This window comes from Oncorhynchus masou, chromosome 11, assembly GCF_036934945.1.
Source record: "Oncorhynchus masou masou isolate Uvic2021 chromosome 11, UVic_Omas_1.1, whole genome shotgun sequence".
NCBI classification, from domain to species: Eukaryota; Metazoa; Chordata; class Actinopteri; order Salmoniformes; family Salmonidae; genus Oncorhynchus; species Oncorhynchus masou.
In genome coordinates, this window is record NC_088222.1 from 16,615,968 (window position 1) to 16,630,330 (window position 14,363).

The following is a 14,363-nucleotide window of genomic DNA, read 5'->3' on the forward strand; positions in this document are numbered from 1 at the left end:
AACAGAAGCCGCCTCCAACATTGATAATTTGGCAGTAACTCCAACCAGCCACACAACCGCAGACTACATGTAACCATGCCAGCCAAGAACCTACACATCTGCGGGATCGTCCCAACTCATTCTGATTGGCTGGGCCTGGCTCCCAAGTGAGTGGACCTATGCGCTCCCAGGCTCACCCATGGCTGCGCCCCTACCATCATGTGAAATCCATAGACTAGGGCCCAATGAATGTATTTCAATTGACTGATTTCCTTATATGAACTCAGTAAAATCTTTGAAATGGTTGCATTTATTTTTGTTCAGTAAAGCAGATACCCCAAAAAACTACTTAAGCATTTTTACACCACTCGAAAGGAAAAACCAGCAGACACTAGACCCTCCATGGAATAAGTTTGAGTCCTGATCTACACTGATTGAAGTGGATTTAACAGGTGACATCAATAAGGGAATCATGGCATTCACCTGGATTCATCTGACCAGTCGGTCATGGAAAGAGCAGGAGTGCTTAATGTTTTGTATACTCAGTGTATGTTAAATACAGAACACAGATGTCACAATGTGGCATATGAATCATAGCCTTACTTGTCAACTAGGTATTACTTAATACTCATGCTGCATTACTTGTAGAAAATGCCAACCATAACAGCTACACCTAACTTCTCCTTGATACTTCTTGATACTGAAAGCACAGTTTACTGAAAATATCAAGTTGATTTTATTACAACCATTTTATTTATCGCAACTAGGAAACATGGAAATATAACAAAACCTCCCCCCACATGTTTAGTAAAAGGTGGCACAGACTTTATTACTCAGACTTGCAGCAGACACTATACCCCACAGACAGGTAGATTAACAGGGGTGACATGCCACTCATATGGAAAGAAAGGCTGCATTCCCATCCCAAACTGACTGGTGTCTACAAAGATCCCATCTAAAATGTTAAAAACGCTTCCAAACCGACAAAAAAAACAGGCTTTAGCCAGTCTAAATGGATCCAAATGTCAATGATTACGTATTAAAGGAATTATATCAAGTCCCTCCCCATTAACCAGCTCAAATCATGTAGAAAACTTAAAATTAACAATACTTTATTTTAGCCCTATCAGTCTCCCAACAAAATGAAACAATCCTAGCACTCTTATTCATCCTATGACACAATTACTGTACATTTTTATACAGCCCCTTATCTTTCAGCGGGGGGGAAAAATTAAGCAAAAATAAACTAAATGTTTTTTTGTTTTTTTTTAAATCATAAAATGTTTCTTACAAAACAAGATTACATTCTGCATGCTGTACTGACTGGGAGGAGCAGGGGGGGCCAAGAGTGAACACAGACAGGTTAGTTTACTCCAAGTACAGAACAGGAAAATAATCAATAAAGAAAAACCCCAAAAATCAAAAAAAAAAAAAAAAAAAAATGGTATACACTCATCCGACAGCTTCGAGAGAATTTCCAAACTTCTTATTAAAAGGTGTTAGATGACAGGGTGGGGGGCACACAACTACCCAAAGCTGAGGAATGTTGGCTCTGAATAGAGGGAGCGAACATGGCAGATTGGCTCCTCTTCCCTCTTTAGAAGAACCGACCAGAGTACTGCTTCACACTGCAACAAAACACAGTGGACAAGTGAATAAAAGGACCCCAGAAGTCATTTCTAGAACTACTTTAAGTTCAATTTCATTTGTTAGTCACAAACGACTATTTTCCGTCCTTGATTACCACGGATAGGGGACAGGGATGAATAGGTTTCCACCATACTGCTTTCAGCGGAGACGAGGAAAGGGTGCTAGCACGTGCCTGTTCTGCAGTAGATACTGGGCGTTCTGGATCTGGTCCTGTGTTCCATTGATGGTGATGATGCGGTCCTCGGAGCCCTCTAGTGGCTCGTCGATCTTGATGGACGCTCCCGACTCATGACGGATCTGCTTGATCCGCTGTCCGCCCTTCCCAATGATGGAGCCGGCCAGCTACGACAAGTGGGAAGACAGGGTTACTTCTCCCCAACAATGTGACCGGCATAATGACAACCAGGTAAAGGGGGCACAGGTTGTTTGTTTTTTTTTTTTTTTGGGGGGGGGGGGGGGGTATCAATCACATATGAATAAAGGCTGATGTGGGAACTTTTTGATCAATTGGGAATAATCTCATCTCGGTCCTTCTCATGAATATATTACAGGGATGTCTGTGTCGATCTGTGGTAAGGGTTGTTATTACGCTTGGGACTGTGCGAATTAAACCTTTACTCACATCCTTGGGGATGGTAACTTGTGTCGTGATGACGGGACCCCCGATGTCACTGTATGACCCTCGGCCACCTGGAGAAAGACTCAGAATTTATCCTCGTGTAGAAAGTCTCAAAACGACACGAAAACAAATACAGAAGCAACAAAATGAGACATTGATACAAATGTGATTCATTTGCACTCACCAGACTGAAAGGGCTCCCAGGAGGAAGTGTTGTCTTTGAAAATATGAAGGGAGGAAAAGGAAGGATAACAATACATCACACCGTGGCTGACAGACCACATAGACAGACCAACAAAGGACAGAGGGGAGAGCTGGTGGTGCTTACTAGACAGAAAGAACTATACTCTGACCAAAGACACATTCAAACAAGAGTGTAGACAACCATGACCAGAAGAAACTTAGACTCACCACCGTATCCACCACTCTGTATTCAGCAGAACATAGGGAGAGAAAGACAAATTGAGAGACTTATTACAAGACTGAAACATTCATTAAGTAAAATACTGGTTTAAATGGTGTTTAATATTGAGCTCCATAATTTGTGCATGAATTATTTTCCACTATGCATGTTATTGGTACGACCCGACCAACCCCGAGAGCGAATCGGAATGGTTTCACCTGAAGTTCATTTGTTACTTTGGCGGCTCCAGATTACGTATTCAGCTGCTCCTTGGTAACCAAGGAGACACCTGTTGCCAGGCTACAAGAGGCCTAACCAGTGTGTTCGCTTGGTGAAGAGCAGCGCCAGTGTCCAAACCACCATGATTTCACTAGGGCAGGATAATAATCCCAATTCATTTACACACGTACAGTGCATTTGGAAATTACCCCTTTTTCAACATTGTTATGTTACAGCCTTACTATAAAATGTATTAAATTACTTTTCTTCCTCAATCTACACACTACCCCACAACAACAAAGCAAAAACAGGTTTAGAAATTGTTGAAAATGTATAAAAATATGTAAATAAGGTATTTCTGTTTTTTAAATATAAGTATTCAGATCCTTTGCTATGAGACTCAATTGAGCTCAGGTGCATCCTGTCTCCTTGATCATCCTTGAGATGTTCCTACAACTTGGAGTCCACCTGTAGTAAATTCAATTGATTGGACATGATTTGGAAAAACACACCTGTCTATATAAGGTGCATCTGCATGTCAGAGCAAAAACCAAGCAATGAGATCGAAGGATTGTGCCGAGGCACAGACTCTTCCTAGAGCTGGCCTCCGGCCAAACTGAGCATTCGGAGGAGAAGTGCCTTGGTCAGGGAGGTGGACAAGAACCCGATGGTCACAGAGCTCTAGAGTTCCTCTGTGGAGATGGGATAACATTCCAATGAGAACAACCATCTCTGCAGCACTCCACCAATCAGGCCTTTATGGTAGTGGCCAGACGGAAGCCACTCCTCAGTGAAAGGCACATGACAACCTGCATACAGTTTGCCAAAAGGCACCTAAAATACTCTCAGACCATGAGAAACAAGATTCTCTGGTTTGATGAAACCAAGATTGATTTCTTTAGCCTGAATGCCAAGCGTCACTTCTGGAGGAAATCAGACACCGCTCATTACCTGGCCAAAACCATCCCTACGGTGAAGCATGGATGGCAGCATCGTGCTCTGGGGATGTTTTTCAGCGGCAGGGAATGGGAGACTTGCCAGGATTGAGGAAAAGATGAACGAAGCAAAGTACAGAGATCCTTGATTAAAACCTGCTCCTGTGCGCTCAGGACCTCAGACCGGGGCGAAGGTTCACCTTCCAACAGGACAATGACCCTGGGCACACAGCCAAGATAACGCAGGAGTGGCTTCGGGACAAATCTCTGAATGTCCGTGAGTGGCCCTGGCAGAGCCCGGACTTGAACCCAATAGAACATCTCTGGAGAGCCCTGAAAATAGCTGTGCAGCGACGCTCACCATCCAACCTGACAGAGCTTGAGAGGATCTGCAGATAAGAATGGGAGAAACTCCCCAAATACAGATGCCACAAGCTTATAGCATCATACCCAAGAAGACTTGAGGCTGTAATCCCAGCTTCAACAAATTACCGAGTAAAGCGTTTGAATACTTATGTAAATGTGTTTTTTCCCCCATAAATGCTCAAACATTTATAAATACCTTTGATTGCATTGTCATTATGAGGTAGTGTGTGTAGATTGATGGGGGGGGGGGGACTAATTAATCCATTTTAGAATAAGGCTGTAACATAAAATATGGAAGAAGTCAAAGGGGCTGAAAAGGTTCCGAATGCACTGTAACTAAAACCCTTAAAATGTGTGTTCGACTTGCCTACTATTAAAACACCAGGCAACAGACTGAAGCTCTGTCACTCATCCATGCTAAACCCTCATCTAAAACACTTAAAATGCCCAGGTCACTCACCATGCTGTCGTAGCGGTCTCCTGGTCTTCCTCTCCTGTCGCTGTTTAGATAAGAGGGGAGGGAGGGTGTCGGGGTTAACATGACAAGAGAGGGATCAGTTCACCACCTCTGATGGACTGATGTCAGCACATTGGTTTGGGGGCTACTAAGTCTGTACTATACAAGAGTGATACCAGTCCTCCTGAAAGTAAGAAGAGCTCAGTTGTTTTTAAAATCTGTGTTGATAAGAAGACACTGACATTGTGTTCTTAGTCATCTACTCATGGGATGAGCGGTCATGTTTACAAAATAACTACCGTGTCATGGGTAGAACCGTATTGACGGTCATTAAATCAACAGAAAAGGATTAAACAACATTTGACAGAGATAGTAATCTCCACATCTGAGTGAGCCATTCTCCAATTGACTAACTCGATTTGGAGAGGTGAAGGAGTTCCACCCTAACCAATCTGCAGGTGCTGCCTTTGTTTTACACAAATGACTTACTTTGGTCTGTCGTCCATGTTGCCGTGATAGCTCTGATGAGAGAACCGGTCGCCTCTGCAACCACACGACAGGGTCAACATGACTCAGTGGAAATGTGTCAGAAAAGATTCCTTTAAAGGACTAGTTCAACAAAATAGGTTCATGTTCATTCTAGTTCTATGTTCTCAGGCACAGCGAAGACACATGGTTATAAACGTCACTGAGTGACTGATGAGGTGATAAGAGGTAGCCATAAACAACAATTGAAAGGAAGTCAAGTTCCTTACCCTCCTCTTGGGGGTGGTGGTAGGGGGAGGGGCAGGTTTCGAGCCCGGCTCCCTCCACGCCCTCTGGTAGGCAGGGGAGGGGGCGGTCCCCGTCGAGGGCTCAAGTCATCATAGTCCCGTCTGGAGGGGGGCATGGGTCGGCCGCCGCGGCCGGGGGGCATGCGCTCAAAGCCACCCCGGCCCCGTACGGGGAACCCCCCCATAGGCCGCCGGCCCCGCTCCTCGAACATCATGGTGAAGCCGCCGTAGTCGTATGTCTCGTCGTAGAAGTTGGGGTCGTAAGGCTGGGCGCGCCCTTTGATAGGAGCCTGAAGATAGTATTATCTATGAGACCATTGTTGAGATGCTACATATAACTGCCAAAATAAAAGGAAATGAGGGCTACAAAGTATATTGAAAGCAGGTGCTTCCACACAGGTGTAGTTCCTGAGTTGATTAAGAAATGAACATACCATCATGCTTAGGGTCATGTATAAAAATGTCCAGTTGCCCATTATTCTGGCTACCATGGCTAGAATAGATCTCAGTCAGTTTGAAAGAAGGGTCTCAAAGGAGCATATGGGTTTAAAGGGTGCGTGTGTTGTCGGTCACCAGATTTCAAATCAATTCAACACTTATGGGAGATTCTGGAGCGGCACCTGAGAGAGTTTTCCACCACCAAATGATGTAATTTCTCGTGGTGTTTCCATTATTTTGCCAGTTACCTATATAAAATTAGTTTTGCTCTGGAACTACTACAATGTCAACAACTGTTGTAAATGGAATATACACTGCTCCAAAAAGAAAGGGAACCCTTAAACACCACAATGTAACTCCAAGTCAATCACACTTCTGTGAAATCAAACTGTCCACTTAGGAAGCAACACTGATTGACAAATTTCACATGTTGTTGTGCAAATTGAATAGACAACAGGTGGAAATTATAGGCAATTAGCAAGACACCCCCAATAAAGGAGTGGTTCTGCAGGTGGTGACCACAGACCACTTCTCAGTTCCTATGCTTCCTGGCTGATGTTTTGGTCACTTTTGAATGCTGGCGGTGCTTTCACTCTAGTGGTAGCATGAGACTGAGTCTACAACCCACACAAGTGGCTCAGGTAGTGCAGCTCATCAATGCGAGCTGTGGCAAGAAGGTTTGCTGTGTCTGTCAGCGAAGTGTCCAGAGCATGGAGGCGCGACCAGGAGACAGGCCAGTACATCAGGAGACGTGGAAGAGGCCGTAGGAGGGCAACAACCCAGCAGCAGGACCCCTCCCTCCACCTTCGTGCAAGTAGGAGCACTGCCAGAGCCCTGCAAAATGACCTCCAGCAGGCCACAAATGTGCATGTGTCTGCTCAAACAGTCAGAAACAGACTCCATGAGGGTGGTATGAGGGCCCGACGTCCACAGGTGGGGGTTGTGCTTACAGCCCAACACTGTGCAGGATGTATGGCATTTGCCAGAGAACACCAAGATTGGCAAGTTCGCCACTGGCGCCCTGTACTCTTCACAGATGAAAGCAGGTTCACACTGAGCACGTGACAGACGTGACAGAGTCTGGAGACGCCGTAGAGAACGTTCTGCTGCCTGCAACATCCTCCAGCATGACTGGTTTGGCGGTGGGTCAGTCATGGTGTGGGGTGGCATTTCTTTGGGGGGCCGCACAGCCCTCCATGTGCTCGCCAGAGGTAGCCTGACTGCCATTAGGTACCGAGATGAGATCCTCAGACCCCATGTGAGACCATATGCTGGTGCGGTTGGCCCTGGGTTCCTCCTAATGCAAGACCTCATGTGGCTGGAGTGTGTCAGCAGTTCCTGCAAGAGGAAGGCATTGATGCTATGGACTGGCCCGCCCGTTCCGCATGACCTGAATCCAATTGAGCACATCGGGGACATCATGTCTCGCTCCATCCACCAACGCCACGTTGCACCACAGACTGTCCAGGAGTTGGCGGATGCTTTAGTCCAAGTCTGGGAGGAGATCCCTTAGGAGACCATCCGCCACCTCATCAGGAGCATGCCCAGGCGATGTAGGGAGGTCATACAGGCATGTAGAGGCCACACACACTACTGAGCCTCATTTTGACTTGTTTTAAGGGCATTACATCAAAGTTGGATCAGCCTGTAGTGTGGTTTTCATAGTTGAGTGTGACTCCAAATCCAGACCTCCATGGGTTGATAAATTTGATTTCCATTGATAATTTGCGTGATTTTGTTGTCAGCACATTCAACTATGTAAAGAAAAAAGTATTTAATAAGAATATTTCATTCATTCAGATCTAGGATGTGTTATTTTAGTGTTCCTTTTTTTTTGAGCAGTGTATGAAAAAACAAAAAGCATCTCCTGTTATTAAACAAGTAAAATTCTAGTTTGACTGACTCATTGAGTTTCCATGTTTAGACACTGGTGATGGTGGTGAAGTGTGTTGCGGTCACTGGCTCAGAACTGAACTCACAAGAGCTGACACAATTACCGTACAATCCTTTTACCGACAATTATAGAAGACTTACAGTAGGGGGTTTAAAAATCAAATAAATTGTAGAACGAACAGTTGACTAAACACTGGGCTGCCAGGCATTTGTACAGTCGCGTCAGTTTCCACGGTAACAAGGACCCTTTACAACACAATGAAACTTTGTTGCTCCTTGCTGAAACAAGCAAGGTGTTGTAGCAAATTAGTCTTTGGTTGCTTGATGAGTTGGCAATTTGAATCAGCTGTGTAGTGCTAGGGCAAACACCAAAACATGCACACAGGGGGGTCACCAGGTCAGCGTTTGGGAAACCCTGGCCCAGGCAACAGCCCTCTGTCTGCATAAGCACAGCACATGCAGTCAGGAAAAGAGGAGAAAATGTGCGTGCAAAAATGTATCCGCACGCTATTAAAACTACTATAACGGAGACTGCGTCATTTAGCTGACCAATAAGTCATCCAAAATTCCATGACCGTCACAGACCTAACTCTCACCCACCTCAGATACCAACTCCAGGATAACTTTGATGCAGTCGACGACACGGTCTGGCTTTCCTCCAACCAGAACCACTCGGTCAGTGGAGTGAGGACAGCACTCCTGGAATAGCTTGATGGTAGTCTGGGTGTTCTGGTGGAGACATGAAGCCCAGCATGAAATAGACCCATAACACAACAGGAAGACGCAGCACAATGCCATATGTTCAAAATGGGTTTGACCAGTCTTCAGCTGTGAGTATTAAATGAGATCGTCAATACATTCCCTATAACCATTTGTGGACAAGTGGGCAACAAAGAAAACCTTTTCGGGCAGATCAAGCACATGCAATCTATGCACTTCAGCTAATTCTTGTAAATGAGTATGGACTGAGTCAAGTCAGCATTTGAAATCAGTTTGATCCCATCTTACCTCTCTTAACTCCTTTATCTTGGTACCCTTCACCCCAATGATGCCTCCGGCCAGACTCTGGTGGATCAGCAAACGCAGCTCGCAGTCAAAATCAATCCCGTTATAATGCTGGTACTAGGAAAAAACAGGTACAGATCAGTCAGGTGAAAGAAAGCCTTTAGCGCTTGACTTTGAGGATTAGGAAAAAGATAAACCTATACGTGTACATCTCTGGTGGCCACGGGGCACTCACCTCTTCCAGAGTAGGGATAATCTTCAGCAGAATCTCTCCGATAGTCTCAATATCTGCACTCACACTCAGGATCCTGGTAAGGAATAGCATGTGGCCAAAGGCAACAAGGCAAAACAGAGGGAGGACAAAAAGCAAAAAATAAAGAAAAACTTACTTCCAGACTAACACTCCTATGAAGCACAGAGCTAAAAAAAAAAAAAAAAAAAAAAACATTTAAAAACAAAAGAAGACTTTCCCAACACTGGACTGAAATGTGAGCAACTTGATGTGCGCTCATTCATCTCACATCCAACAAGAGAGCGAGGCTTTAGGATTACAACATGAAGCACAAGGCTGACCACTGTCTGGGGGGGGGGGGGGTCTCTGTCTGGAGGGAGGGGGGCGCTCTGTCTGGAGGGAGGGAGGGGGGGGGGGGGTGTCCTTTTAACCATCACCACCAGCACTTGAGGGGGAAGAAAGAAAAAAGTTAATAAAGAAAACCTGCCATCACAATCGTGCCACCGGCACACATTCTCAGTGACAGGGAGTTGGAAGGTAGAAGAGAAATAAAATAAAGAAAGCATGGGGAATGTGGGTGGTAACCACTAGGTAGGCGGTGGACAGGATAGAGGGTGGAATGAAAGGTTTGGCAGGCAGTCTGGACTGATGGGGGGACTGAGAGAAAAACAAGAGGGGAGAAACCTAACAGAGGATAGAGAAACCCAACAGAGAGATGTAGCACAAGGGGGGAAAAAAAAGAACAGTGATGAGTTAGTGGGCGGAGCTTGAGCACTCAGATCATGAACAGTGATGTTGAGAACAGTGGGGTGGGGGAGGGGCAGGGCAGGGAGTAGCAAGGTGGGCCACAAGGACAGAGTGGGAAAGATCATTGGCTTTCCACAAATCACAATTAAAAATACCACAGAAAGGTAACAGCAGCCAACAGCTGGGCTCCTCCATTTAATATGATCTACTGAAAGTGGGTTCATTGATTTCATTTCTAGTGACAAAAAGGTCCAAATTAAATGGAAATACTTGAATGTGGGGGAAGAAGGGTAGAGGGGGGGAGAAGACAGAACAATTCAAATGGAACAATACACGTCTCTTGATAAAGGGAGAGGGAGGGGGGGTTCTATATGTAGAAAATGTTCAAATGAAACAGAAGGCAGGCTATCAAAGACATGTGTTTTTCTCTGTTCTAATCAGGCAGTGAGGCAATAACTGGTGGGACATACCGCTCTGGGCCACTGCTGTCAGGGACAGATACACTGGCATTGTACTGCATTGGCCGTGGAGGTTGGCATTGGGCAAGGGCATTCAATCACAAGATGTCAAGTAAGGTGCCCGTTTAGGGAGGGGCACGTTTGTGGGCGGGCGGCGGGGCGGGGCAGGGCCAACCGGGGTGTCAGGTGGGCGGGCGTTCAGGGGCGAAGGTTGGGCCAACGTCAAGGTGGGCAACGCAGGAGGGGCATGTCGATCCAGTACATGGGCAACGGAGGAAGGTGGCCAAAAATAACAAAGTAAAGGAGAGGGAAGAGGGGGAGAAGGAATACATTTTAATTGAATACACGCTATACTCCTTCACTATATAGCTTCCAAAAAAAACCACACAAAAAAAAAAAAAGATGGTGAGTGCACAAGAAAAAGGGCAGCTGGACTAAGCCAGCTCTAGCAAAGACACTTAGCAAAATGGACTGCATAGATACTACAGAGGCTGTAATATACTATAGGTCCGCTCAGGCTTTGAGACACCTGTTTAAAGGGGTTTTTATGGCAGCCACTGTCCGGTTTTGCTTCAGGGATGTAAGGGGCATTAGAAATCACGTTCAGAGACTAGTAGAGGACAGTTCCCTTTTATTGGAAACAAGAAAAATGCCCACACCCACACTCTTCCCCAAATCTGATCCAATCAAGCCAAACCATGTCTGTTCACATGAGCCAACCTATAGATATGTCATTTGGGAAAGAGAATCTGACTACTGTACAAAAACATCACAAATATCCCTCCAAGTGTTCAGACATGCAACATTTGACCAATTCCACAGTAACAGAATGATGCAGACTGCAATTTTTCATTTTAAAATGTAAACCAACAAAAAAATACAATTGATGCAACAAAAAACATAACTCGGCCATCAATTTGCAAATGCAAAATTTGGTAACAGAATGATGGCACAAACCTTCCTTCTGTTAAACTTTGCAGCTGCACTGTTCAAGTAAATGTGTTCTTTTAAATGGGATTGTTTTCTGTTAAAATCAGTGGAAATTGTTGAAAGTAATCCATGTGCATAGAGTTAAACAAACCATAGAACTTTCCAAATCATTGGTTTGTGTTTGACATACATTTTAAAGTAAAACATCTAAGTCTCTGCATCAATCTGTTAATGTGGAATTGACCCAATCAAGTCAAACAATATATTCAGATAACAGAATGATTGGCTATAGATGAGAGAAGATATAGATAGATGTGCGTATATATATATATATATATATACGCACATCTATCTATCTATCTATCTATGTGAAAGGGATATATATCTATATATCTATATATCTATCTCTATATCTATATCTATATATATATATATATAAGAGGGAAACTATTTAGTACAGGGGTTACATTTCTTTAATAGGACGCATAAGGGTTGTCATTAGAATGGGGTAATTGGATACCATAATGTCTATGAAAATGTCAGATGTATAAGGACATAAATATAGCTTTACAGCAAATCCCCCAGTGGAGGAAAGAATTTGACAATGCCAACTGTACTCACGTCTGTGCGTAAGGCTTTTATATTCTTGCCACCCTTTCCGATAACAGCTCCAGCATTCTGAGGAGAAACAAGTGTTTCCTTAGGAACAGAGTAATGGGTCTGAGAGTCCACTGAATGATATGAAACTTGGAAGATGGGATGTGATTAGCAAAACTCAGAACACCAGAAAAAACACCTACCTATCCAGGAAGACGGAGATGTAAGAAATACCATTGCGGATTTTACACAGTAAACAAACAAAAAATCTAGGGAATTCCTGATTTAAAAGCAATAGGCCTACAATCCCATTTCTGTTGCAAGGCTTACTTTGCTCTGCAGCAGTACCCGCAACTCCACCATCTCATCAGTGTTGCGAGAGCGCTTGAAGGCCTGCTCCTCCTCCATGTCCTCGGCAGGGCGTTTTCCTGGAGGAAGAAACCTGGAAGGTTAGCCTAATGCTATGTTCTTCCCAATACGGGTTCCAGCCAAAAGCCAGGCGACAGCATCCACCCAGCCCTTACCAGTCCACTTTCTGGATTAAAATTAGGCGGAAATGCTCCCGAAACAGCAGTGACCTGGACAAGAGAAACACATGGCCATCTGACATGCACACAAGGTGCCAGCATGTAGCTATACCAGTAGTCCAGGGATTTACATTAAAGTCTGAAAAGTACCTGCCCATCAGGCAGGTCAGCAGTAATTTTTGGTTGCCCTTCACTTGCCCAAAAATTGTCATTAGCTATTTACACCCAGAAGTGCAATATATCGCAGGCCTTTCACCTACACATAGGGGAGGAAACAGAAAAATCAGTAATTGAATTATTAGTATTTTGGTTGTTATTCGAAAGAAATAACATATCAAAGCAGGCTTAACTTGCCATAAATTGTCTGTATTTTACATAAATAACGGGGAGGAACCAGAACGTTCAGTTTTAGGCTACTGGAATTCTTTAAAAAGGTTTGATTGTTTGGTTCACTTGCCCAAGGAAAATCGAATCATCCCTTAATGTCAATCCCTGTAGTCCCTTCAGACGGATAACAGCTATTAGAGAAAAGCAGTGTTATATTTCTAGTCTAATCAAGGCAAATGCATGGCTTACACACAGCTTTGATGAGGCACTGCCAAAATAGCCTACAATAGCTTTACCGTTAGTGTCAGTGTTGCTGAAAGTGGTCTCTTCTTCCTGCTGCTCGATTTCTGTCTCCATTGTCTTGCACCAGCGGTGAAATGAGAACAGGCTCCTCACTGTGGATCTGCTGTGTGAAGGCAACAATGTAAAATTAGGCTATGCCTTTTGAGGACACTGAGGCTGCGTCAGACAAGACCGAGGGAAACTTACCTCATGATGAAAGCCTCACCAATCCAATCTTGTCACTAATCAAACCTGTTGCTGCCTTGCCCCTATTTACAATTTTAATTCCTATTAATTATTGGCCACAGGATACACAAAAGTGTTCTCTACTATAATACAATTGAATATATCCCAAATCATTACCCTTGATATGAGTGGTTACCACTTGACATAATCATGATAACTGGGCTAAAATGAAAATAGTACCACCCCCAAACCCAACAAATTGTAGGAGGTAGTTTGAGTCATTGTGAAACGCTAGCTATGTGGTTATGTGGGTGTAGTATTCTCTGCCTCAAATATTATGAAAACCTATTTCTGGATGCCTGCAAGCCAATGAGTTACATTAACAAAGAACTGGATGACATTAGCTAGATACTTAGCTAACGTTCGTTGACTACTGACGCAGATGTTATTACTAGCAGCTGTTAACTAGGGAACTATACAACATGCTAATGTTATACATGGAAACACTAAGTAATCTAACCAAATTAACGTTTGCTACATAGAGTAGCTAGATTATTTCCGGTGTTGCTACATTGAAGGTTTAACTAGTTATCGTTACTTGCTTCTGCACAAACACATATAGATTAACGTTAACTAACGGCTAGATTACTTATTTTTTTTAGTCAGCTAAATTGGTTTAACGTTAGTTGTCTGACTAACGTTAACCAGCAGTCTTAACCTGTATTAACTAACGCGAAACGTTAGCCAGGTAACGTTAGCTAATGTGATAATAACTAACAACCTGGCTACGTTAGTTAGCCACCAGCAGCTAACGTTAACTAGATGATTTACTACTCATCTGTACAAGTAGCTAACATACATACGCTGTAGATTACAGTGTAACGTTAGTGTATGTAAAGGGCCTAGTGTCGTTTAACGATTGACTGAATAAGTTAAGTCCAAATAATTGTAATACTTAACTAATGTTAGCTGACGTTCTCAAAAGCGCAAAATAAATATGGTATATAGATAGCTAAATTAGCTAGGCTAGATTGCTAACGTTAGCTACATAGCTAGCTACCGTTAGTTAGCGTAGCTAATATTAGCGATAGAGTTCACGAGGCTTATCCCCAACTGAGCCTAAAAGTGATTTAATTCTCATTGACCGATCATGCAAATGAACTAACAAACAACCTCTTTATAATGTAACTTTAACCACAAACCTAAAAAAAATGTAAATAAAATATTTAACAAACCTCCAGCCAAACCGCGTTCTCCACAGCAATTTCTTGTCCTGAAATTGTCAGCAACTAAAACCTTCCGAATACAGTGAAACAGCAAAATAGGGAGTCAGTCTACAT

The 14,363-nt window shown here is 43.7% G+C and overlaps 1 protein-coding gene across 4 annotated transcripts; it reads right to left on the bottom strand.

Annotated features, from left to right (window-relative positions):
* Positions 1–704: 704 nt before the first annotated feature.
* On the bottom strand, positions 705–14,363 carry LOC135548199 (heterogeneous nuclear ribonucleoprotein K-like). 4 transcript variants are annotated; one of them, XM_064977546.1, is made up of 16 exons: positions 14,259–14,363; positions 12,852–12,961; positions 12,032–12,129; positions 11,726–11,782; positions 10,187–10,230; positions 8,973–9,045; positions 8,741–8,848; positions 8,333–8,461; positions 5,384–5,691; positions 5,118–5,171; positions 4,632–4,671; positions 2,660–2,675; positions 2,433–2,465; positions 2,252–2,319; positions 1,724–1,971; positions 705–1,607 (listed from the first exon to the last, which is right to left on the bottom strand). In XM_064977546.1, exons 2-15 carry the CDS (start codon positions 12,910–12,912, stop codon positions 1,768–1,770), a joined length of 1,293 nt encoding a protein of 430 aa, XP_064833618.1. In that variant the 5' UTR covers positions 12,913–12,961; positions 14,259–14,363; the 3' UTR covers positions 705–1,607; positions 1,724–1,767. The 4 variants fall into 4 exon arrangements, with proteins under 4 accessions (XP_064833618.1, XP_064833617.1, XP_064833616.1 ...); XM_064977545.1 differs by having other exon boundaries at positions 1,802–1,971; positions 8,741–8,854; XM_064977544.1 differs by having other exon boundaries at positions 8,741–8,854.

Excerpts from the sequence above, each read along its gene's own strand:
- LOC135548199 (XM_064977544.1), bottom strand. The coding sequence starts at position 12,912 with ATGGAGACAGAAATCGAGCAGCAGGAAGAAGAGACCACTTTCAGCAAC. Across the intron at positions 4,672-5,117 it reads AACATGGACGACAGACCAAA|CGACAGGAGAGGAAGACCAG; the intron begins GTAAGTCATTTG and ends TTATCTAAACAG. Across the intron at positions 1,972-2,251 it reads AAGTTACCATCCCCAAGGAT|CTGGCCGGCTCCATCATTGG; the intron begins GTGAGTAAAGGT and ends CACTTGTCGTAG.